Genomic DNA, 25,452 nt, shown 5'->3' with positions numbered 1-25,452 from the left:
AAGGAAAGGTACTGGCTGGAAGTCATTCTCAAATTCATGTTCACTTAAATGTTCATGCATTTCAGGTGAAAAATTTTAACATACTAATTTTATACAAGTTTCAAAAACAGTATTTAAAGTGAATAGTAAACATATATTCTGGGCAAGTAAAACTAAACAGCAAGTAATTTCATTCAGTTGTATCTAGTTTTAAGGCTGATGACCATAAAGATAAGAGAATCAGACGAATGTGAAGTTAAAGAACATTTTATTTACTGACAGATTAAAAACCACAACTCCAAGTAGTGCAAAACGCACCACTGAACTCAATTACAAAGAACTGATGTTAATACACAATGTTTAAGCAATGCTACACTTATTTTTGGCAAAGTGCTGTATTGTTTAGTCTGTGTATAAAACTGACCATCTATGAACCAATCAGTATAAAAAATTCTATAAAAACAAATTTAGACAGTGGCTCAAGAAAACAAGCTGCCATTTATGCATAGATGATGTACAGTATATAATCGAACCAAATGTCCCTTTTGAGTTTTCAAGTTGAAAAAAATTTGTGTTTAGGAATACATCAAGAAGGCACATAGTACAATCTACAATACTCTTCAGTCTCTATAACTGATGCCCTGTCTTTGAAAAGCAAATGTGTTCACAATTTTACTTGAGACAAAAAAACCAAGCCACTCAAAAAAATAATAACAACACACAATTATTGATTAAAATTCCAAACTTCTGGAGGAAAATGCAACCAAAAAGCAAGCAAAAACCACTCATACACATCAAGCTTAGATACACACACACATCTAGCTCCCCAAGTACTGATTTGGTTTTTAGAAGTCCATCTAGAAAACAAATACTAAAACTTCAGGCAAATACAGAGCAAAATGGGGCATTTAACAATTATACAATTAAAAAAATATGTTGTAAGGAAAATTCTAAACGATATATAAAACATCCACTGAAGCTGCCTTCCTTTGAATAGTAACCTCTCCTCCCCCATAAAGGATACTGTTGCAAAGAGAAAGAAATATCCTTATCTGTATGCTTTCCGGTCCCTCTTTCTCCACCCAAAACCACTGTAATTGGTGTCATATTTCAAGTGAAACTGGTACATGGCAAGGCTGACACCACCGAATTAGGTAGGTTTCCTAAATAAAGCATTTCATATAAAATTTTCAGCATTAAAATAAGTAGATAAGGATGCCATTGATAATGCATCAACATGGCTGATGACAGTGAAGCCATCCATGAGAACAGCTCAACTTTTAAAAGAATTTAGCCAGCATGAATGGGCATTATAAAAATGAAGATAGTTTTAAGGTAACATTACAAACATGCTAGTGTCTCCAGTACAAGGAGCAGTCTCTTAACCGATTCTAAAAACAAAGATACTTGGAAACTCTTAAACTTTCTCCACTAACCTATTTAAACTTAAATGTTTGTCTTCTAGTTGGAGTCCTTCATTTTTTTGTTTGTTTGTTTACAATTCAAAGAAAAACAGGATAAGAAAGACACTATTTTTTGTTCTTTTTTTCTCAAGATATAAAAAAGACAATATATTTCCTTGAAGAAGAGGATAGTGAAAACACTTAGATTCAATGAAGATGTAAAGATAACAAACCAGTGTACTACACAGATTTGAGAAGGAAAAACAACAGGCGATGCTGAACGCCCTCTCAAGTTTTCAGTAAACTGTGTTCTCACTAGAATCAAAGCACTGATAAAACAGAGAAGGTATGTAAACAGGAACAGCCTGCATGGGAACTGGGAAAATGTACAGGAAATTAATGTAGAAACAGCTCGCTGGAGTAGAAAGTCAAAAATCCAATCACTGTGAACCTTTCTGTAAAAAAAATCCCCCACCTGCCCGGCCATATAAATGCATTGCCACAGAAGATAAATAATGCAGGGTTAATCTTCAACTCACAGTGCAATACATAATTAGTGGAGAAAGAAAAAGTAACAAAACATAGAATACACATTATAAAATGTTTTATTAATGAAAACACAAACTTTGAGAAACACGGTGCGTTATAAAAACTAAGGGACTCATCCATGAAGCACTCCTTGTGTACCACACATTCCAGACTTTTTCCAAGTAACGTTCTATATATTATCAGTTTAGAAGTAGAGCACTAAATTCAGAGGGGTCTTATTTCTCACTGCTTGAATTTTTAAGAAATATGCACTGAAGCACATTTATGTAAACCACTAATATTTACAAGAGCAAAAATAATAATTAACTTATAATAAATTGCATTTTGGCCATGTTTCAAGGAATACTTAACAGGTCAACATCATCCTGGTACCACACGTAGTAGATGCCTAACAAACCCCTAATGACCAAGAACTTCAAATGAATTACGTAACCACTTTCTTCCATTCTAACATGTGCCAATTTAAGACAGAAAACGTAGATACTGATACAAAAACCACAGTATGATAGGACAGATGGCATGATAACCCTAAAAAAAATCCCAAGCTTGAAAGTATTTGTTTTCCAGGTATAAACCATAAAAAACTAGGTCCAGAGAAGGCCAGAAAAAAAGTCAATAACTGACAGAGATGTAGATGTATTTCAGGTATCAGGAAATTTGAAAAATAACAGTAAAAAAAAAAAAAAAAGAAAGAAAAGAAAAGACCCTAGCTATGTTATACACAAATCTGTTCATGCTGCCAAACAAATTCTCATGGCTGAACTTCTGTAGCTTGTGAGGTACTAACAACTTGCATGTAATACATGAAAAAAGAGACCCCCACGTAATCAGAGGCTTATATCCAGAAAACATTTAGCTGGTCTATTTTCAAGTTACCAACATATGGCCCTAGAGACAGACACGATGTAAAACATACACACCTTCATGAAAACTCTACCTCACCTCTCAACTCTCGTAAACACAAATAGTAACAAAATAACTTCTAGCTCAGTTTGACAAAACTTTACAGACTTGGCCCCTAATTAGAAAACAAATAAATAAAGGGGTGGTTCAAATGGAAAGGGAATAAGGAAAGCATGGGGTCTAGACTCTTGTTCTAAAGAGACATTCCTGGCACTTCGTCACAGCCAGTGGAAGAACCACCTACCGCCACCATCTGACGATGCTGTGTGACCTCTTCCGCCTCCAAACTTCCCAGCCCTGGTCAGAAAAGAGCTCAGCTCTTCACTTGAAAAGTCTCCCATAGTTCCCTGCATCCAGCTGCTACAGGGTTATTAGAAAATATAATACTTCACATAACTATATGCTGCTTTTTCCCTTGAAAACCTTGTATAGACATGTATTCACTTAATTAGGGTTGCAGAGGCATTGGAAAAATAAGCTCTTTGACCACAAAGGTGATACTACTGTTTGTCAGTAGAATGTGCTTTGGATTGTCTATGTTTAGTTTAGTTTGAGAGGAAATTGGTGAATGTGGATGGCTCAGCAAAACCCATCACAATCGCTAAAAAAATAAAGTGACCGGCTAGAGGTAAGATAGATTTTCTCTAAATGATAAATAACTGGCCTCCATGTGACTCGAGCCCTGAACCCTGGCCTCATTAGCACCAACACTCTGAAGAACAGTTGTGGCCCCACCCCCACCATCAGATTCAGTAGAGAGGCCCCTGGAATTTCACACAAGGTTCAGTCGTGGACAGCCCACTTCCATCAGTACACAGTGCGCACAACGACCATGAGGGAGGTAAATACTACTACTCCCCCGTAGGTGGAGGAAACAGAGGCCAAAGTGGTTAAAGATTCTGCCTGAAGCCCGAGTTAGGGGGAAAAAAAAAAAAAAAAAGAGAACTCAAGGAAGCCAACCCGTCACTCTTCATCTAGATGCTAGGAAAAGTTGTCACCAGGAATTCCTTCTCAGCCTCGCTTGCCACTCAGCAGGGCAGGCTCCACGGCAGATGATCCGTCACCGTATCAGAAATACAAAGCCTACCTCTTTTTCCTTGGACAGTTATAAATAAGAAGTCACTAAAGTGCCTGGACAGGTACTTCTGAATTTACAGCTGATGTGAAGTGCCAAGTGGGCAGAGCCGGCAGGAAAGAATCCACACAAGTCAAATGGTGGACTAATGGGGTAGGTGGAGACATACATTTTCCCAAACACAATTTCACAGATCTGACGGATCCCCTCTGCATGTGAGACAGCGCTTCTGTCCCACGATCCTTGTAATGTCTCTGTACCACGTCACACAGTCACATCGGAATTACTGAAAGCACTGTTCACTAACACTTAATGTACCTGAATTCCAAAATGAACTGTATGGCTAATCTGGAAAAAAAAAAAAAAACCTGTACACACAAATATATCAAGTTTTCTTTCAAGAGAAAGTTCAGCCATAATTCCATTATATCCATGGCAACTATCACCTGTTAATGCTCATGTTAGTGTGTAAAAATGTATTCGCTATATACAGAAAAGATTATCAAGTACTGGTCAATAAAGTGTATGGCTGACCCTGAGAATAAATTTTTGCTTACTCGAAATATTGATTAATACAAAATAAAATGAAATTGAAAGATGCCTATCCTCATACTTGGGAAGAAATGTCTTTAGAATGCTAACTCATATACACCTTAATAGATTTAAAGACATCCCAAAACACCAAACACTGTAACTGTATTGATATGTTTCCAAAAATATTCTGAAAGAATTTACAAAAAAGTAAATGTTAAAAGCAAGGCATTATGTGATACACAGCATGTAAATCTGGTTTTCAAGATAGTGTCTAAACACATTGATAAAACTATGTGATTGGTCATCAGTTGGCTGAAACAGCATCTTCATTGTCCGTACACACACATCCACACACATATGCACAAACCAAGAGAAACCAATCAACCTTGAAATTCTTAGTAATTGTACTGACGTGGGCAGGGCTGATGGACGGCCCAGCCACTGTGCTTGACTTGCTTAGAGTGGCAGTCCCTGGTAAGATTTTGGCGACGAAGGCTATTTCTGTTTAAAGACTGTCTCTCACTATGTTCTTTTATCCACTGGGAAGGGCGAAAGCTCTTGGGTTGTTCCAGAAAAGCTGTATGAGCAGCAAGAGCTGCAACATAGCAGTGAATGTGCTGCCCCATCTCATCCTGAGCTTCCACTCTGAAACAGAAAAACACGAGGATGCATTCAGTAACAGAGTACGTTATTCATGAACTTGAAGAAGTTACTTAGTGATTCAATTTGCCACAGTGATTTGTGGTTGAAAGAGATCTTACTGTCTGATGGCTGACAGACAAGTTTATATTTTGTGACCACAATGACTGATAATGTTAGAAAGGAGAAGCCACCTTTTCACAGAAATATGCCATATAATCCACAGCGGGGGTTGGGGGGGATTAAGTAGACTGTCTTTTAAAAAGTGCTTTACATTTTGAGTGAATTTCAATTATGCAGCATTAGATAAGTTTTTCTGTGAGGAGAACTAACATTTACTGCATATCTGTATTTGCAAATATAACGTATTTAATTCTCGACATAATCTTAAAAGGAAAACCTATTAATTCTCAAATTTTACTAATCAGGAAGCTGAGGCTCAACAACGATAAGGTCACAACTACTACCTCATACAACCAAGATTCTAATACAGGTCTTACTCCAAAGACTGTTATGAAGCAGGTTGACACTGGTGAACTATGCTAATTGCACCTTCACACGTTTTCTGTCTCTAAGTAACGGTTCCAGGAAATAAGCTGCAGATCTCTATGTAATAGAAATATGCATAGAAAATTCTACTCATTTAACATTTTTATAGATAAAAAGCTACCTGCTTACTATAAAATTTATATCACAACAGGGCACAGTTTGGAATGGCATTTGCATAGAAATGTTACAAAGACCTGAGGAGAACATATCTTAAAATCCGGCTACAAACCATGTGGTTATTATCTGTCTTATATATTAAAAGCTAATTTAATAGGATAGATGTAAACTAAATTAACACATAACATGAAGAGTTTTAAGAGTTTTAGGGTTATTTTACACAACACGGGCAGTTATAAATTGTGGCTATAATCACTAGAGGAAAATGCTATTATTTTTTAAAGATTTTTTAAAAAATAGTAGAATTAAAGGGGGTCACATTAAGAAACTAATAGAAAGAAGTTAATACAAAGACAGCAGTTTTTAAAAGGTGGGCATTTTGAGTTCTTAACCTTCCTGTTCACACTGATAACACATATCACACAGTCTCAAAGGGAATATACTTACTCTGTGCCAGTGAGTCTTATAAGCAGCTTTTCCTGGCCCTACAAATGTTAAATGGTGAACTATTAAATCACTAGTAAGATTTAAAATGCTACTTAATTTTACTGTTAGGACATGGTGCATTTTCTATATTAAAACTGGCTTACTATGGGTCATTAAAGGCACATGTATTACTTGAGATTATGATAGCACATAAACCTTCATAAACAATACTTATAAAGGTCAAAATGCAATAAAACACACACTCTGAAGCCCATCTACTGTAATTATTAAGCACCTTATTCTTACATGCTTTATGTAATGCTTTATGGTAATATTCCCAAGGATAGACAGGATGGAAGCAATCTAACTTCTGAAAGACATGATTTGTTTCCTGCTCAGAAAATACAGATATTTACTACATAGCCATCCTAATGTTGGTAACACCTGATCTATCTTGATTTAGTGGGCTTTTGTAAATAAGAATTTGAAATCCAGAAATAAAGATGTTAAAAACATTTAGTTTTTATAAAACTAAGATAGTTTGCAGTACTTTCCTATGTTAAGAAAGAATTCATATAAAGTTAAGGGTATTCTTTTGATCCTATATATATGGAAAAGCACGTATTTATTTAACTTTCTTACATGTTATACCAAAACATATAACAAGATATAAAAACAAACAAGATACAGACAATGAACATAATGACTGCATCAAAACCTCAAACACATAACCATATGCAGCGCATGGTCTTGGACTGGATGCTTGTCTGGGCAAACTAGGTGAAATATTCTGGGCTCTGGTGCAGAAAACAGAGTATAGTTTGGGTAGTAGATGAAATGAAATTTTACTGGGAAAAAAAAGGTAGAGACCATTGCCTAAAGAAGCAGATTACACAACTATATACGAGTATATACAACTTGATCCCTTTAGGTTAAAAATGTGTGTGTGTGTGTGTGTGCACACGTGTACAAACTTGTGGGCATATAGAGAAAAAACCACCTGGAAGGATACACTCTAGGGTGTTAACAGTATCCATCTCTAGGTAGTACAAGTGTCTTTTTAAATTTTTTAACTTTTACATATTTGCATTTTCTAACTTCCTGCAATGCATATGTACTGCTTCTGTAATAATGTTATTTATAAAGTGCTGTATATACATACACACATGCTTTAAACACTGAGAAGTACACAAATCCCAGTAAGTTTATAGTGACTATTAATCATGGGAAACTCTTGAGTCCAATTCCACAGAGGTGAGATCAGAACCAGGTGGGAAGGATTTCTAAGAACTGAAGAAATTAATTTGAATAGACTATATGGCAATTTAATCAATACCATGTCTAAAAAATCTTATTTTAAATTTTTGTTGAAATGCCTGAGACACTGATCTCTTGATAAACTTACAGCATTGAACAAAGTGCCAGTTAAAGTAACATTTCCCATCAAAGATCTTACCCAGTATAAAGCCTGGGTAACTATATAAGCAAATTATTTTTCAATTTGGTAAAGGATATGTTTATCCTCATAGAAGATGACGAGATTATCTACAATATTAAGACTTATGAGTGCAGCAAACTCTGGTAAAGTTAAATTAATGAGCTGCCTGGGTTTTGTTTATTATCTGGCAAACAGGAAATAGTAGAAGATATATACAATGATCCAGTTAGTCAAGGTAGAGCCTGGACAATCTAAAAAGAGGCCCTTTGGATTACAGGACTAACTACAGGAACATTCTGAGCTGCTCCAAAGATTCCAATTCACCTGTAGCCTTGACAGGTATTTAGGGAATTAAGTCGGTACCAACATCACCAAAACATCGTAATACCACAGGCACAGCCCACTACCATGCATCATGACTAGCCAGAATTCGAGCTGATTAACAAGGCCATAGACTTTATTTTAGCAGGTGGGAGCAATCTTGAAAATGCTCGCTGGATAAAGGTGACAGTATTTCTGTAAGTTTGCTTGGGAACATATCAATCTTTACTGGCAAGGTACTCTCTCCCTGAACCTTTCCAAGCCCTCAACCCATCTGCCATTCAAACAGAGCCTTTCAGACCCCTTGAACTCCACACAACAAAAAAGTATTGTTTGGGTATGAAGCCTTTCCTCTGTAAGACAGAAAACTCATACTTGAGATCTGCCAGGTTTTTGAGGTTAAGTGCCATTTGATGCAACCCAGCTAAGACCACTTGGAAGAAAATAAGAGTTTTATTTTAAGATATACTATTCTTGTTGAATTTGATACACCAAATAACTCAGTGTATAAAGTGCCAGAGTTATATTCTAAGACACTTAGCAGAAATGCTAGTCTTTTCTTTCTGGTCACCAGCAGAGTATTGGGGTGTGTGTGTGTGTGTGTGTGTGTATTTAATGTTTATTTATTTTTGAGAGACAGAGACAGACAGTGGAGGGGTGGGGGCAGAGAGAGAAGGAGACACAGAATCTGAAGGAGGCTCCAGGCTCTGAGCTGTCAGCACAGAGCCCGACGCGGGGCTCGAACTCACAGACTGTGAGATCATGACCTGAGCCGAAGTCGGCCGGCCACTTAACCGACTGAGCCACCCAGCCGCCCCAACCAGCAGAGTACTATAAATCAACAGTTCTGCATTATATAATTGGGGCTGTGTTCTAATGAATTTTTTTGAAAATGTAAAATGAACACTTTTTTTTATACCATCCACTACCTTGTGCACTATAGACATGCCTTCATAAATCTCTAATATTACTCTGCATCTTCTAAAAAATTAGCTTCAAGTTGTAGTAGAAACAAATAAAATGCATGCCAAACAGACTGCCCATGGACAGAATAAAATACAGTTGGCCCCTGAGCAACTCAGGGGTGAGGGGCACCAGCCCCTGTGCAGTTCAAAATCTATGTACAACTTTGGACTCCCCAAAAACTTAACTGCGAACAGCCTACTGCTGACTGGGAAGCTTACCAATAACATTAACAGCCAATTAACACATATTTTGCATGTTATATGTATTACCTGCTGTGTGCTTACAATAAAGTAAGCCAGAGAAAAGAAAATGTTAAGAAAACCATAAGGAACAGAAAATACATTTACAGTACTGTACTGTGTTCATAAAAAAAAAAAAAAAAAAGAAAAAAAAAGAAAAAAAAAAAGAAAAACAACTCTGTGTATAAGTACACCCATGCGGTTCAAACCCACGTTGTACAAGGGTCAGCTGCACTTACAACGTACCTGGGGCTACTTGGGTTATGAAATTCATCAGCCCCACAGCTGGCCTCACTGACAGCAGGGCAGGAGTTATGCACAGCATAGACAGACATGCTGGGATGTTCGATGAGAAGGTTTTCCATAGGACTGGTTTCCACCTTGAGAGTGGTTAATCCACCTGCAGTAAAACATGGGGGAGGGGTGATAAACCAGCTCTCCTCCATCGGACAGGACTCAAATTGGAGGAAGCAGGAATCGCTTGTATCAGCCAAGCACTCAAGAGATGCAGGTAAACAGGAAAAGACTGAAGGGTGCTCAGTAGGTGACTCTTCACTGATGTCTTCTTCTTCATCTTCTGCTGCTGAGAAACCAGTGCAAGTGTCTACATCACAGTCCACATACGTTGGTGAAGTCCCACGGAAGGACGGGCATCACAATGACAGCAGATTGAGAGCACAGAAAAAGAAGAGATGATACTGTTAGCTGATGTTCACGTTTCTCCTTTCATTTAGGTCAGACACAAAAGCATTTACATTCACTCAATGATTATGAAAGAACTTCTGAGCACCTAGTGTGTGTGTATGTGTGGTGTATCACTGCATCAGATGTATTACGGTGGCTTTGCAGGAGACGATTTTTCTATCCTGCTAAAGTAAACATGATGAGCAATGTGGGTTACAAGGATTTCCTATTAAAGTGCATCTGATCTGAGCAGGGTATGAGAGTTGCAAAACTGGAAGATCTGACGTCAATCAATTTCACCGACTGATTATCTGGCACAGGATGTTTCCTGCAATTATTTTAGACAAATTCTTGCTTATTTACTTTAAAGGCTTAAAAACCTTCAGAGTTACTGGTTTACTTCTGGAAAAACTAAGATGCAAGAGTTTCCATTTTTGCTGTGATGATTAACCACTGAGAATACCTTACCTATGAAGTCAACAAGAATCCATTCATCATCTTCTTTCTCACTAAATTCTGGTTCTTGATTGGAAGAAGTATTGACTTCACCCACAAACATTTTATTCAGTCTCTGAAACATCGTTAAGGCAAGATTGAGACTTTGGCGGGATGTCTTTATAGCTGAGATTTCAAAACACTGTCTTCAGTCAGCCTGATGGCACGACAGGAGATTAAAGTGCACGAGGTGCTTATTCAACTTAGGTGGGAAGCAAGAATCATTATCCCTAAAATAAAACAGGAAAAGAAGGTTATTTCAAATCAGTATATATTTATATAATATGTGTGTGTGGTTTTCAAAGCATGTGCCCACACACACACGTGCACACCCCTCTAGAAGAAAGCTCATGCCTTAGTCTACAATTACAGCCATTCCCTTCCGGCAGGCATCAAATACAAGAAATGCAGTACCTTTCATCTATCAACCATTATGAATTGAGTTCTCAATGCAACCTGTGAACATCTTACATGTGAAATGAAAGGCTCTTTTCCACATCTGTGCTTTTATAAGGGATCAATCTGAATTATGTATTTCAAGGTGACATACTCCTTTCCTGTAAGAAGAGAAAAACTAGATACTAACGGTCTTGCTAGATGATATTCAACTGCCCCGAAGCTGCCAGAGGAAGGCTGCAGCAGGACCAGATGTCTGCCATGTTTCCCTGGCTCGTTTTCTCTTCTGTTCTGTTCTTCTACAGGGCTGCAAGCAGACCCAATTCCATTTAAAATCAGTAGGTACAGCATGATTTGGCCTTCAAAACAATTTCTACAGCTGGCACAGGGAAATTTATACCGTAGAAAACTGAGGACGACAGCAACTAGAACTGGAAACCATTCACCGCGTGGTGGCAAGCAGGAAGGTGTTGTAGTCAGTGTGCCTGGCTTCAAATGCCGTCTCTGCTGCTTACTCTCTGCGCGAGTTAGGAAGTTACACTATTTCAGCTGGCAATAGTTCTACCTCATGGAGTTCTGTGAATTCTAAATGAGGAACTCCAGGCTTGTCTGATCTTATTCCAGAAATCCAGATTTATATATCCATTTCTCCCTGGTTACTTGATAGGCATATCAATCCTAACACATACCAAAGAGAACTTTTAATTATTTCCCCACAAACTTACACTGTCCTTCTTTCTCTTCTCAGCAAGGAGAAGCAGCAGCACCCAGCGGTTACCCTTGACTCCTTCCACTCCCTACCCAACCCCTCAACCAAATTCTCACCAAGTCCTGTTGACTCTAGCTGAGCACGTGCCTCAAATCTGCCCACTTCTTGCCACCACTTTTATCCTAGTTGAAACCAATCTGGTGTCCCTTTGGACTTTGCCAATCACCACCTCCTAGATGGTCTCCCTGACCCCACTCTTGTGAAATGAGATAATGCAGGCAACCTACTTAGCAAGGCACTTGGCACAAATTCTCAGTCAGTGTCAACTATTATTCTACAAATATTTACTGAGTACGTATCATGCATCAAGCAGAGTGCTAAGCACAGGGGAAGACAGGTAATGTGATGAATGCCATGGAAAAAGTACTGAGTGTTCCTCAGATCTACACAGGTAGACGTCAGGAAGGATTCCTGCAGTAAATTACTTTGATCTGGAGTGGTTGAGAAGATCAAGAATGGAGGAAGGGGGAGAAGGAACACCAGAAACCTGCAGATGAGTGAGAATGTGGCACCTTCTGTATGGCTGAAGATCCAGATGTACAGGTGTGCGAGTGCGCTAGGGGTGCTAAGCAGGAAACAGATCCTGTAGGACCATGTAAGCCAGAAATGAAAAGTCAAGGATGACCCAGGTTTATGGCTTGGCCAACTGGGGAGATGGTGGGACCATTTAGTGGAAGAGGCATACTGCAGAAGGCGTAGGCTGGGCATCTTGGACATGCTGAATTTGGGAATCTGCAAGTCAAGAACCTGGAGATGTCTAGTAGACTGCTGGATATAGGGCTCTGGAGTTCAAGGGCATGGTCTCAGCTGGGGGCACTGATTTGGGAGTTGTCAACAAAAGGGAGTGACAGAAACCATGAGTAGATGAGACCATCCAGGGATAGTGAAAAGCATCTTCCTAAATGATACTCTTTCTCACCAGCATCAGCCTTGAATCTAACTTCAGACTCTTGACATTTCACTTTCTTTTATTTATTTATTTATTTATTTTGAGAGAGAGAGAGACAGAAGGCGAGCACACACACAAGCATGTGTATGCACACGAGTGGGGGAGGGGCAGAGAGCAAGGAGACAGAATCTTAAGTAGGCTCCACTCTCAGTACAGAGTCTGATGCGGGGCTTGATATCACGACTCTGAAATCATGACCTGAGCCAAAATCAAGAGCTGGATGCTCAAGCAAAGGAGCCACCCAGGCGCCACGACCCTTCACTTTCAAACAATCATCATTTTTAGCAGTACATGTAGTTACAATCCGTATTTGATGAGATTCTTGGTTGAATGCTTTATGTGCAAATGGGAGTGCTACAACTGTTTGGCATGCTACTACGAATGTGTAATACTACGAGTGTGTGTTCAAATAAATGACATCTGAGCACTGTTGTGGTCACAATCCATCATCATCAGCCATTCATTATTAAAAGAGAGTCAACAGGAAATGTTACTTGCATAACCAGTCTTCCTGAAAGCCTTCTGGAAAGCAGCAGGGCCAAACCATGAAGGCTGGAGCTCTAGTACAGAATTCAAATTCAGCTTTATGTTCCATGTAAAAGAAATTAGGAGAAAAGTGGGCTTGTGTAGTCTGCTGGACCTCCTGTAGTGTAGGTGATGAGCTACCACAAGTTCTGACGTATGTAAAGGTTTTGAGCACGTTAAGCGAGGAGGGAAAAAAAGAGACTTAAAAAATCCCCCCTTATCTTAAATTACAAAGGCATACCTTGGTCCCAGGTACAATTCTGTGTGTGCTGAAATAGTTGAGAGAATAATCCCAATTCTCCAGAGTATAGGGCTGACTGCAGGCCCTGCATCAGCTAGGAAGGTAGAGCTGCTAGGCAGGAAGCAGAGCACCTCACAAGAAAACCCTTGCTCGTCCTGAATGAGCACCTTGTCCCCCAAGAGCGATGCCACACCAGGGTAACTTAACAGGGCCCAGGCCAGTTAGGTGGCAGCGAGAAGGCAGAGAACAATGCTGGGGCCACTGTGGTCGGGCAGCTAGCTGCAGGTTCCTGACTGCAAATTGCGCTCCTCTAGCTCCAGCTCCAAACCCATGTGATGGAAGCCAGCTTACGCCTGGAACATATACAATTCTGCCACAGGAAAGGTGTCTCTGGAGGAACTTTCCACAGGGCAGCACAAGTCAATCTTCTTTTGGTTTCCTGAAGTAGTGGCTGCCTTAAGATATCCCCTATTTCCTGCAAGAGCAACCATCCGTGGGTGGGCAGAGTATTCAGGAGCCCAGCCAGGCAAGGGAAGAGCTCATTCTCATCTGTCCTGAGTCAGAGCTGGTATTTACATGACACACCTTTTGAAGCCTGAGGGCAGGACACAGAGTCGTCTTAGGGAAGGAGTGCTGGCCTGGGCCCCAGCAGTAGGGGGTTCTGGCTTTCCCCCTACCACAGGTGGCTCAGACTAAACAATTTAGCCCTCCTGAGCCTCAGTCTTACCACTGGAAAAATGGATCACATCTTTACTCTCTCCACAGACCTCTAGCACAATGAAGAAATGGGGTTGGGCTAACTATGCAAAGTTCCTTTACCCTGCTTTCTGTAGGTGTCACAAAGGACAAGGAGCTGTTGGGAGAGACCCCAACATGCTAGAACGGTTCATGAGGTGGCTGCAAGGCACCCTGGGTGGATGAACACTTGAAATATGACTTGTATGACCAAAAAACTGAATTTCAAATTTTATTTAATTTTAACCCATTTAAAATTCAAATTTGGAAGTTGACAATTGAGCTATTTTTGGAAAAATTTCAAGTATGTTCAGAACAATTGATTAAGCATGTCCAATGAAATTTTTATATGTGAATTAAGATGTGATATAGATTAAAATATATACCAGAGTATATTTAAATTTTTTTTAAATCTTTATTTATTTTTGAGAGAGAGACAGAGTGTGAGCAGGGGAGGAGCAGAGAGAGAGGGAGGCACAGAATCAGAAGCAGGCTCCAGGCCCTGCGCTGTCAGCACAGAGCCCGATGTGGGGCTCAAACTCACGAACCGTGAGATCATGACCTGAGCCAAAGTTGGATGCTCAACCGACTGAGCCACCCAGGTGCCCCTACCAGAGTATATTTTAAAGACTTAATACCCCCTCAAAAAGAACGTAAGATAGCTCAATAATTTAAACAGGGTGCGTAGGTGGCTCAGCTGGTTAAGCAGCCAACTCTTGTTTTTTGGCTCAGGTTCTCACAGTTTGTGAGTTGAAGCCCCACATAGGGTCTGCACAGATAGCATGGAGCCTGCTTGGGATTCTCTCTTTCCCCCCTCTCTCTGCCCCTCCCCCTCCCTCTACTCTCAAAATAAAGAAATATTTTTAAAAATTTAAACATACATGTAATTCACATTACATATTATACTGGACAATGCAGTTCTAGAAAAATCTCTCCAGAATCTTGAGAGCCTATCCTGCTGATGACCCAGGGACCGTCCCTCTCCAGTCACTGCTATTCTTCACCTTGGCTCCTGCCCAGGAATGGAGGCTCTTGATGGGCCTGTTTCTATGTGAAGCCGTAAGTCAAAGCAGAACTTCAGACTTCAGTCCTCACTACATGTCACAGACTTTTAAAAAAATTTTAAGTTTTTAAAAGGTAAACCCCCAACATGGGGCTCAAACTCATCCTGAGATCCAGTTGGATGCTCTACTGGACTGCAGCCAGCCAGTCACCCCTGTTGTGGACTTGTTGATATTTACAACTCTAGGGCAATGGATAAAACTAAAATGAAAATTCCAGAAAAAGAAGGTGTCCTAAGAGGACAAATTTACAGATAAAATTCTGGAATTCAGCAAAGAGGGAGGGGCAAAGAAGACTGGTAAGGTAGTACTGCTGTTTGAGGCATGTGCAAGCTTTCCACACCATAACTAACCAACATCAGCCAACCTGCCAGGGCAGTTTCATCCCAGTGGAGAAAAGAAACAAAGTATCTGGGCACCAGCATTTTAAGAAGGCAGCTTTGTCCCTGTCACACACACACACACGTCTTTTTCCTTATAAAATTAACTACATTATAGGAAGTTTGGAAAATAAAGAAGGAAAACAATTATTCCACTGCCTTGTTACAATCACTGTTGGTGTATTATGCATTTCCTTCTAGCTTCTTCTACACATAAGGTTTCTTTTTACCATAAAGTCTAGTGAAGACACAATGCTGTTTCCTGCTTTGTTACTTAACATTTTATCATTGTTTTTCATATTATTACATGAGTTAGAAATGCTCAGTGGGCAGAAAGGTGGTTTAATACCTTTAAGTTTAATACTTAAGAGGAAGAGCATTCTAGTTCGAGAACTCAGAAAAGGCGTTGCTAGTCTAGAAGAGCTTGTTAGTATAATTTATCTTATTTTTGAGACAGGCAAACAACCAACAGGCAGTGTGGCTCTGGAGTTACCCTGCTGTGTATGAAATCTTGGCTATGCTACTTGCAACTTGTATGAAGTTAAGATATTTAGTAACCTTTTGGTGCCTCAGTTTTTTCATCCCTAAAATGGAGAAGATAGTGCCAATGTGAGGATTAAGTGTGTATCCCTTAGAATAGAGCCTGCCACATAGCAGGCAGCCAGTAAGTATTAACTCAGAATATGAAATATAACTTGGAATATTTAACTCCATTCCATGCCAGCTGTGTGACTGTAAGCCATTTAGCATCTTTGGGTCAGAATGCCTTTATCTACAAAATGTTTATATAATAATTACAGCTACAATCTACTGAATACTTGTGATATATAACAGTGAGTTGAGGTACTTATTTGTCACATTTTACTAATAAGGAAACTAGGCTCAGAAATTAAGTAAGTTGCTTGAGAGTGATAGAGCTGGTCAGGTGTGGAGCCAGCAATGGAGCATAAGTCTGTGTGGTTCCAAGTGTCTTGCTTTTCCCTGCACATCATTTTGCTCAGGCTCCTTCCAGCCTCAACTCCGGCTCTATGAATTTCAGAGAACAGTGCTTTTCAGTTGGTTTTGGCTGCCAGTAGGCGGCTCCAAAAACAACATTTTTAAATTAAAAAAAAAAAAACAAAAAAAAAACAACCCACAACTTTGATGATCTAACTTCGAACTATGTGTACAGTTGTGGCTTCTTGACAGTTTCGAAATATCAGGTGGCTGAACTAACACGTCTTCACTGAAAAGCAGCCTCAAAATGATTTTTCTCTTTATATCCCACCCTCCCTATTTTAGAAAGATAAATACGCTCATTCAATTTAAAATTGATTTTCAGCTGCAGAAAAACCAAGCCAAGAAAGCTGCCCTTGCTTGCTCCACTCCTACTCCGCCTATTCGACTGGTCAGAGGGAGCTTTTCCTCTCAGGGACCCACCACTGTCTGCCCTGAAGGCTGAATGCCAGGGGACAAAGACAGCAATAAGCGGTAACTCCTAGCCCGTTAACCTCAAATTTTGAAAGTAGGACCATTCCCAAGAGAAACAGGAGGGAACAACTGAGTGAGCAAGCAAGCATTCACAGGAAAGAACAAAAGAAGGGATGAAAAAACAAAAGAGACCTTGGTCATAGAAATTAATGAGGTCTTGGTTCCAGATAGGAGCTCTTAAAAATTATGCTGCACATTCAGAATTATAGTGGCCGTGACTTAAAAATCAAAAGCTTCCCAGGGATTTTCACATCTGCAATGAAAAATGTATTTCAATTACCACGCAAATGATTTCAGGATCTGGGGGTACCTCATTATTACGACTGTTCAATGACCCTATGGGTCACTTTCTCCTCCCCTTTTCGGAAACTACTCTGCATTCAGAAAAGGCTCTTTTAGCAACAAATGCCCAAGTTCTTGGAAGTTACAGATGGAAAGGGGCTCTTCCTTAACCCACTCCAATTTGGAATTGGCACAGAAGATGACGAAAGAGGTAATTGCGAAATACAATACAAAATGAGGAATGCCCACATATAAATTCATCTGCAACTTTGAAAGAGAAAACACCGTTTCCTTTTAATTGGCTGTGTGGCCTCGAGTAAAATAACAACCTCTCTGGGCCTCGGGTTTCCTATCCACAAGATAATAAAGCCTACTTCAGAGGGTCTCTGCGAGGAGCAACGGAGATAATGCACGTAAAGCCCTCGATGTCGTATCTGGCACAGAGTAAGGTCCCAATCGGCGTCAGCGACCAAAACGATTAGGATTTTACTCCTGACGGGCAAGTACAGTGTCCTTTCCACAGGTGCAATCTCATAGTGATGTGTAAGATCAGGCAGGGTCAGGGGACATGCGGCGGACAGGCGGACACCTGGGACACTTAGGCGCTGGTCGCCGGGCAAGAAAGGGGGGTTCCCCGGCGCCGCAGGACCCTTGGTGCTGCCGGGAGCGAGCCGGTGCCGCGAGGGCTGGCGGAAGAGGCGAGGAGCGCAGGGCCGCCGGGCCAGCGGAGCGGGGCGCCGAGGTCGCTCCTCCCGCAGCCCCCGACGCCAGTCCAACGGCCGAGTGCTGGAGCAGGAGGAGGAGGAGGAGGAGGAGGAGTAAGGGGAGGAGGAGGTCCCGCCGCGGCCAAGAAAACAGGCCAAGCTCGCGGGAGGAGACAGAAACTGAACACCCACCCGCCGCCCAGCGCCGGGCTCGTCCGCCTCCGCCCGCACCCGGGGCCTCGGGCCGGCCGCCGCCAGGGGAGGAGGCGGGAGGCGCGGAGGGTGCCCGGCCCGAGGCCCGCGGGACGGCGGGAGAGAGCGGCCCGGGGCGCCGGCCCCGCCCGCACTTACGTGGGCCCCACGGGCAGCGGGGACCGGCGGCGAGGGAAGCGGGCGCGCCGCTCGGAGGGGACCGGCGCGCACGGGCGCGGGGCTCTGCTGAGGTAGCTGCGGCTCCCCGGCCGGCGGGCGCGGAGCGCGGGGCGCGGGGCAGGTCCGGCGGTCGTGGTGCTGAGCGGCTGGCCGCCGGCCGCCCGTCTCGCTCCTTTTGTTGTTGTGCAGCGCTCGGAACAGCTGATCGGCCGCTGCGCCCGCCCGTCGGGCCCGCCCGCCCGGCCGCCCCGCCCCGGGGCCGCGCCAGGCCCGATCCCACCAATCGGCGGCGCGGGGGGCCCGGGGCCGCCCTGCGAGAGGTTGTCACTAACGCACGTGACCTGGCGCCGAGCCGGGCGACGCTCTCAAGTTAGAAACAAGCCCGGGCAACAAAAGCCGAGGGGCGAGAAGAGGGGCGAGCGGAAGGGAGGGCGAGAAGGGTGTGAGGGGGTGGGTGCCGGCACTGGGGCCACTGGGAGGGGAGGGGAGGCCAGGCGGGCCTGGGGGCGAACAGCAATGGGAACTCGCGGGAGTGTGAGGAGAACGGGAAAGGTGAGAGGAAGAGCCCGACCCCAGTGGCCCGTCTGCCCCAGTAAGGGGGCAGGGGCCAAGGGGTTGGGGCACTGAGGGACACAGCAGTTTTTGCTGTGAGCAGAAAAAAAAAGAAAAAAAAAAAGGCGTTGAGAGTGATGGAGGCCAGAGACCCCAAGAGGCCTGTTCAGGCCAATATAGGGGTAAAGCCTTAGACATGGCTCTGCAAAGGCAGCTCCAGGCCCGCTTCTTGGCCTTCTTGGGAAGGAAAGTCTGGCTCTAGGTACAGGGGATGCTGGCCCCCTTAGCCTCCTTTTTGAGCCAGGCCCCAGCACCCTGTGGTGACTGACACTGGGAGCTGACCGAACTTGCCTGCAGGCTCAGGATTCAACCTGCAGGCAGGCAGAGCAGAAGAGGCCATGAGACCAAACCTGAAGGCAGTGAGGTCAGTGATCTGGCCGGGCTTCTGCTCCAGCAGACTTGAAGAACCCTGGAGGGAGGAGAGCGTGGAGAGCTGCTTCTTCCCTAGGCTCTGCATCCACGCTCGCCAGTGACCCACGGAAGCTCTGACCTCTTACTGTTGTCACACCTGCATACCGTTGGCATTCACATGGGGCCTACCTGCTCACCGGTTATTTATAGTGAGAAGAGAATGAAAGGGTGAGCTGACAGATGCTTTTCAAATCAAAGTTCTGTATGCAGATGGATGGATTAACTGTGTCTGGCAGAGACAAGGGAGTCATGTTGATGCATCTCTTCTCTCCTGGTTCCTGTTTGGACTGAGATGCAATTCTCTGACCCAGGGCGAAATTTATAGCAACTGCTCACAGGTATAATCATACAGTGTCTGAAGGGCTCTCACCCTTCTGACTGTCACAAGAATCCTGGTTTTAAAGGATGTAACTCAAAGTTCAGGGGATTTTCTGATACCCAGAAGTAATAACAAAAATAAGGTGGCCATTTGAACTTTCCTCAGGAGGTAGACTGAGGCTGTAACTTGGATTGGACAATCTCATGGAATTGAGTATGCTTTAGATTTTAGGTTTTGGCAAATCAGGCTCACCCCAATATTTTCTAATATCATTGCTATCTTTGGAGCTCCATAAATTCTTGCTCCTTCTTAGGAATCCATGAAGAGACCATCTCCCCATTCAGAATAAAGGCACGATAATTCTAAAGGTCTAATTCGTAATTTGAGACCTACCTTTTCCAATCTGATAAGGTTTATCACTGTTAAAGAAAAAATGTGAAAGCATACAATACTTTGTTATGATGGAGAAAACAATGTGAGGTAGATGATGCTTCCAAAGACGGTCACAACAATATTTCTTGCATCATGAAGTGGAGACTGTTTTTGTTCCCCTTGAATCTGGGCTGGACCTGTGACTGCCTTGACCAATAGAATGTGGCAGACATAATGTTTCTAGCATGTCTAAGACCAGACACTAAGCAAACCTGACAACCTCTGCTTTGCATTCTGGGGAAAGCCTGCTACCGCATAAGAAGAGAACACCATGCTGCGAGGAAACTCAAGCTAGTTATGTGGAGAGGCCACATGGAAAGAGAGACATGCCTGGCCAGCCCCTAGATTATTTAGCTCATGGTACCTGAGATCCCAGACATAGGGGTGAAAAAGCCCTCTAGGAAGTTCCAACTCCAGCAGACGCCACAGGGAACAACGATGAGCCATCCTCACTGAGCCCTGTCAAACTGCAGAATCACAAACAAATAAATGACTGTTGTTTTAAGGCACTAAATGTTGGCATGGTTTTACAAGCAGCAATAGATAACCAAAATGCAAAGCTAAACAATAGGAAGGCCCCTGGCAGACAGATCAACCTTCTCTAAACTCCACAAAGTAGAATTTGGGGGATAAAAAAAAACTTCTTATCTCAGGGATCATTTGCTTTCTGTTTACCCTCTCACTGATTTGTAATCTCCCCACCCGGTGCTTGTTTATCCCAGTAGCGTACCAAGGGGGTGAGAGAGGGGTTGTGGGAGAAGTCTGCCCCTATGAGGGAGAAGTATTCTATCCCTGTACATTGTTTGGAACTGTTGGAGCATGAAAATAATAAAAAGCAAACTGACTTTTACTTAGTTTTATTATTGTTTGAAAAATTTCTACAGACAAGCACACACACAGAAATTTTCTGCTTACTGTCTGCACCAGGAGTGGATTGCTCCCACTGACTCCCTCCTCGGGTATGCCACTGGTTTACATAGATGCATGCGGTCAGGCTCAGGAGTAATGTCATCTCCACAACATAGAGCTGTCTGAATACAACCAAACTGTCAAATCACACAGCTGCACACCAGCTTCTCGTCTGTCTGCTGACAAAGACCCAGCCAGGTTCCCTGCCTGGGCAGACCCAGTGAATCCAACCATCCTTTAATAGGCAGGATAATTCTCAGCAGGTTGCTATAGTACCCACGTCCAGGCTGACTCCCTGCTGTGGGGGTGACCCTTTCCCCATCTGTCAGAGTCCTCCTGTCTGTTTTCCATGGAGCTCAATACACTCCCTTATCTACCCCAACAAAAGGGATTCAACCTCAAGTTTTGTTGTGAAGAACCACGGGGCAGGGCCACATTTATGCCAACGTCCAGAAACAATACAGTTAATGCCCCTGCCTCCTGCTTACAAAGGCAGGCTGTAGCCATTGCCCTGCCAGTTGCTTCAAGGCTGCTAAAGAATGTTGCTTCCTATCAAGCCACAGATGGAGAACCCCACTGGGTGGCTACTCAGGGCAAGCTCAGAACAATAAAGCAACAAGTCGCCCAGTCTATACTGAGGAGGGTCTGAAAGTGAAGTCCGCTCAGGCAATTTACAATCGGTCCATCAGCAAATGCAGCCTGTTGGGCTTGTATCATCCATCCAGCATGCTGTCAAGTGTCTGGGAAAGACAGAAGAGTTTTTGTTTAATTGCATTTTAGAAGAGCAATCACTTGGAATTCCAGTGAAATCTGTTCTAAGAGAAGAAAAGAAAGGGTCTCTCATGGTCTCCAGAAAGCCTGAAACAGAAGGAAGCCAGAGGTTTGGTGCTCCACTTTCTGAAATAAAAAACAGAAAACAAATCTAACTGGGATGCCCTTACCATCTCAGGAAGAAGTCAGAAATGATACCAGGGCCATAGGTGTTAACAGCTTTCCAAGCCCCTGGAACCTTATAACTCTTGCATATTCATTTTTTTTAACCCTATGTCCTACCGATGTTCACATGGTGATTAGAAACAAAATCCTCAAAATGAAAAGAGCCTGTGTTCTGGCTGAGGCACCAGAAAGGAGAAGGGGGGTGGGCCTAGCCCATTCAGCAGCCAGTATTTGGGGAGAAGAGCCCTTGGGGCTGTGGTGGCATAGGCTGGATTATGAGTGATCGATGACAATCTCCCAGACGCACAGTGCTCTCTCCAGTTCCTCTAAAGTCCTGAATTTAAAGGCTTCTTAGTTTTTAGGTGAATGCACAAATAAGTACTCAATTATTTTAAACTGTATTAAAACTTAGCTGCAGAGCAGAAAGGGAATCATCCTTATGATGATTATCCTTAATCATATCCTTAATACATATGGCCTGGATACATGATACAGAATGTCCCTGTATACACCATCCCAGCCCTAGGGAGCCGCAAAGCCCTAGGGACCAGTTGCGTGGGGTAGACCCAACCGGGTGAAAGGGCAGTTGCAGTGGCTACCTGTGTGAGTGCAGGTCAGGTCTTCTACAACTCCTGCTGCCAAAGCTAACTCTTCACTCACATGCCTACTTCTGGGTCACTGCCCAACTGTTGCCATGTGCCAGAGGCAGCCCGGGGTGGGGTCTGTAGCCATGAATTGCTCTATTATGGGGACACCTTGAGTAGAATGTGTCTTTCTGCTCTTCTTAAAAGGATGATGCAGATAATATGATTGGTACTTACATAAGCTATACACCACTTACATAGTCTTCCTATTTAAGGAAACTTGTTTTTGAGTTATTCTTTTTGCTGGAATTAACTACCTTAAATATCTACTACATTTTGCAAGATTAATTTATGTTCTTAAATGTCCAGATTGTTCATGACTTTGGCAAAAGACCTAAGCATGTTGATAATCTGAGGCAGGAGGGTTTTTGGTTTCTGTTCTTTTGGGGCCTCTTCTGCTTTAGTCCTCTTTGGTAGGAGTAGCCATTTCTTTCCCTTTGTAGCTCAGGAAGAGGGAACACATAAATATATAGACCTGTAGTGGTTAAGCCCCATCCACCCATTCATTCAGGTCTCTTGTATTCACAGAATCCATTCATTCCTCCAATAATTATTTAATGAGCACCTAGTTTATGCCAGGCACCAGAGACTCAGTAGTGAACAAAACAAAGTCTCAGCCATCAAGAAGTTTCCACCTAGTGGAAGAGAAACAATAAGCAAGTAAATATATAATGTAGTGAGTGCTGCAAAGAAAAACAAAGCTGGGTAAAGGGTTAGAGAGGCTGGTGGGGACATAGGATGGTCAGGCAGGCTTCTTTGATGAGGTAGCACTTGAGCAGCCAGAACAGGAGGGCAGACATGAGGGGAAAGAGTAGCCTAGGCAGCCAGAAGAGCCACCGCAAAGGCTGGAGGCAGAAGAGTTTTTGTGCTCGAGGAACAGCACTGTTCTTGAACGAAACAGTGTCAACTGAGAATTGGGTGTGATCTGGTATCTGTTGGTTACCTGAGCAGACCCACAGATCTATGAGAACTTTAAATTCCTTTGCAGTCTTTTGGGTTTCTGCAACACTTCCAGAAAGGCACATAGGTCCCTAGGAAGTAACTTTTCATGTTTACCATAGCATGGAACTAAATTTCAGAGCCCGGAGAACAGGAGTCATGGAACGGGCCTCAGGTAATCAATTACATTGCATGCTGGGAAGGCAAAACCACTTTGGAGCATGTGGTAAGCAAGAGGAGGAAACTGGGGGGTTCCTGCTCCGTATGGGGACATTACTTACCTTCTGAGTCCCTCAGTGTCAACTGGAAGAGCAGGAAAAAAACACCAACTTGGAGAGACAATGAAATCAGTAAAGTGTCTGGGACATTAGGTGTTCGATAAATATTTGTTTTCACCAGCACACAGACCTTTTTCTAAGGACTTTATTGTAAGGGTTTTGTTTCTAATCACCTTGTGGAAATAGGATTTTTTTTTTTAAAGGAAAAATCTAAAGCTTAAAAGCTTTAATAGCTTCTCAGAACGTGAGCCTAAAAAAACCCAACAAGGTTAAGGACAAAATGCTCTCATCTTTAATAAGTCTATACAAGCAAGCCACAGAGGTCTAGACCCATGTTTGAATTTGTCCCTACTTAACCTGCATTTTGTATTATCTGAACGTTTAAAGCCACAGTTTGGAAAATAAGCCCTTCCCCAACACACACCGATACCCCTGAGTTACTTTACCTGCTCAAACACAAGTGCAACTGAAACCAATCAAGCCTGGAGGCCATACCGTCCATAATTAAGAATAGCATTTAAAGTGAGAAGCAGCTGTTTCTCATGGTTAAGAGTGCTAGTTTTGGAATCAGACCTTAGTGCAAGCTCTGTGACCTTGGATTTGACCTCTCTTAGCCTTAGTTTTTTCATTTGCAAGTGGAGATAAGATTGTCTCTACTAGGTGGTCCTGAGGATTAAATGAGATCATGCATATAAAGCATTTAATATAATGCTTGACACTATAGTATGAGGTTATTAAAATGTTATAAGGGTAACCTGAGAGTACTGAGTTCTACAACCTTTAGGAGAGTGATATGTGAGACAGTGGGTCGAGAAGGTGAATTTTGAGCCAAGCCCTGAATGATGTAAAGGAGTAAGTAAGCTCTGTGAGGCTCTATCCAGTGACTAATAGTAGAGGCAGAAGGAACAGTAAGTGTGTGCATAGAGGGCCAGCAGTGTGGCTGGAGGGTGGTGAGGGAGGAGGGCAGTGGAAGATGAGGTCAGAAAGGTCATGAGGAAACGTGCAAGCAGGGACGAGAAGTTTGGATTTCATTCTAAATGTGATGGGCCATTAGAGTTTCAGACATGTTGAGTTTGAGATGCTCTTTGGAAATCTAGGGGGCAATTGCATATTCTTGTGGGCAATTGCATATTTGAGCACAGAGCTAAAGGCACAGGTAGGGGCTGGTAACATAAATGTGTGACTTACCAGCTTTTAAATAATATTTAAAGCCACAGAATTGGATGGAATGACCAGAGAGAGGATCTAAACAGAGAAGAGGGCTGAGGCCTGGGCCTAGGGCTCTGATATTTAGAAGAAAGAAGGATAAGGAATATTAGCGGAGAAGACTGAGAAGTAGCAGCTGATTAGGTGAGAGAAAAATTAAAGTGAGGTAACCTGGAATCTAAGTGCCAAAAATGCCTTTAGAAAGGAAATTGGGACTGAGTGTGGAGAAGCCAAATATGATTAAGGACAGTCAAATGGTCTCTGGCTCTGGCAAGATGGTGGTCAGTGGTGCTAAGAGTATCAATTTGCTACGGCTACCATAACACAGTGCTGCAGAAGAGTGACTTAAACACCAGGTATTTATTTTCTCACGGTTCTGGAAGCTGGAAGTCCAAGATCAAGGTGTTGAAGGATTGGTTTCTCCTGAGGCCTCTTTCTGTGACTTGCAGATGGCTGCCTTCTCCCTGTGTCCTTGCATGGACTTCCTTCTGTGTTGTCTGCGTCCTAGTTTCTTCTGGTAAAGATGGCAGTCAGATTGGGATTGGGCCCAATCAGACTGTCTTGG

General features: G+C 42.6%; 1 protein-coding gene and 1 long non-coding RNA gene across 4 annotated transcripts in view; both read right to left on the bottom strand.

Annotated features, from left to right (window-relative positions):
* Window positions 1–230: 230 nt before the first annotated feature.
* TP53INP1 (tumor protein p53 inducible nuclear protein 1) lies at window positions 231–15,427 on the bottom strand. Of its 2 annotated transcripts, XM_086695176.1 has the most exons (4): window positions 10,291–14,351; window positions 9,385–9,742; window positions 6,196–6,233; window positions 4,950–5,088 (listed from the first exon to the last, which is right to left on the bottom strand). In XM_086695176.1, exons 1-3 carry the CDS (start codon window positions 10,400–10,402, stop codon window positions 6,212–6,214), a joined length of 492 nt encoding a protein of 163 aa, XP_086551302.1. In that variant the 5' UTR covers window positions 10,403–14,351; the 3' UTR covers window positions 4,950–5,088; window positions 6,196–6,211. The 2 variants fall into 2 exon arrangements, with proteins under 2 accessions (XP_025778268.1, XP_086551302.1); XM_025922483.2 differs by lacking the exon at window positions 6,196–6,233 and having other exon boundaries at window positions 231–5,088; window positions 10,291–15,427.
* Window positions 15,428–20,816: 5,389 nt separating this feature from the next.
* The window catches only part of LOC147571984 (uncharacterized), a 76,387-nt gene continuing 71,751 nt past the window's right edge, over window positions 20,817–25,452 (bottom strand). Inside the window, exon 7 of one of the 2 annotated variants that reach the window (XR_015246610.1) lies at window positions 20,817–21,624. This is a non-coding gene — a long non-coding RNA (uncharacterized LOC147571984). Of the gene's footprint in view, window positions 21,625–23,798; window positions 25,402–25,452 lie in introns of those variants that run through there. The other variant, XR_015246611.1, reaches the window with a different exon arrangement.

Source organism: Puma concolor, chromosome F2 (assembly GCF_028749965.1).
Source record: "Puma concolor isolate L17-30 chromosome F2, mPumCon1.1.hap2, whole genome shotgun sequence".
In the NCBI taxonomy this organism is placed as follows: Eukaryota; Metazoa; Chordata; class Mammalia; order Carnivora; family Felidae; genus Puma; species Puma concolor.
This window is presented reverse-complemented; position numbering and strand designations above follow the sequence as displayed.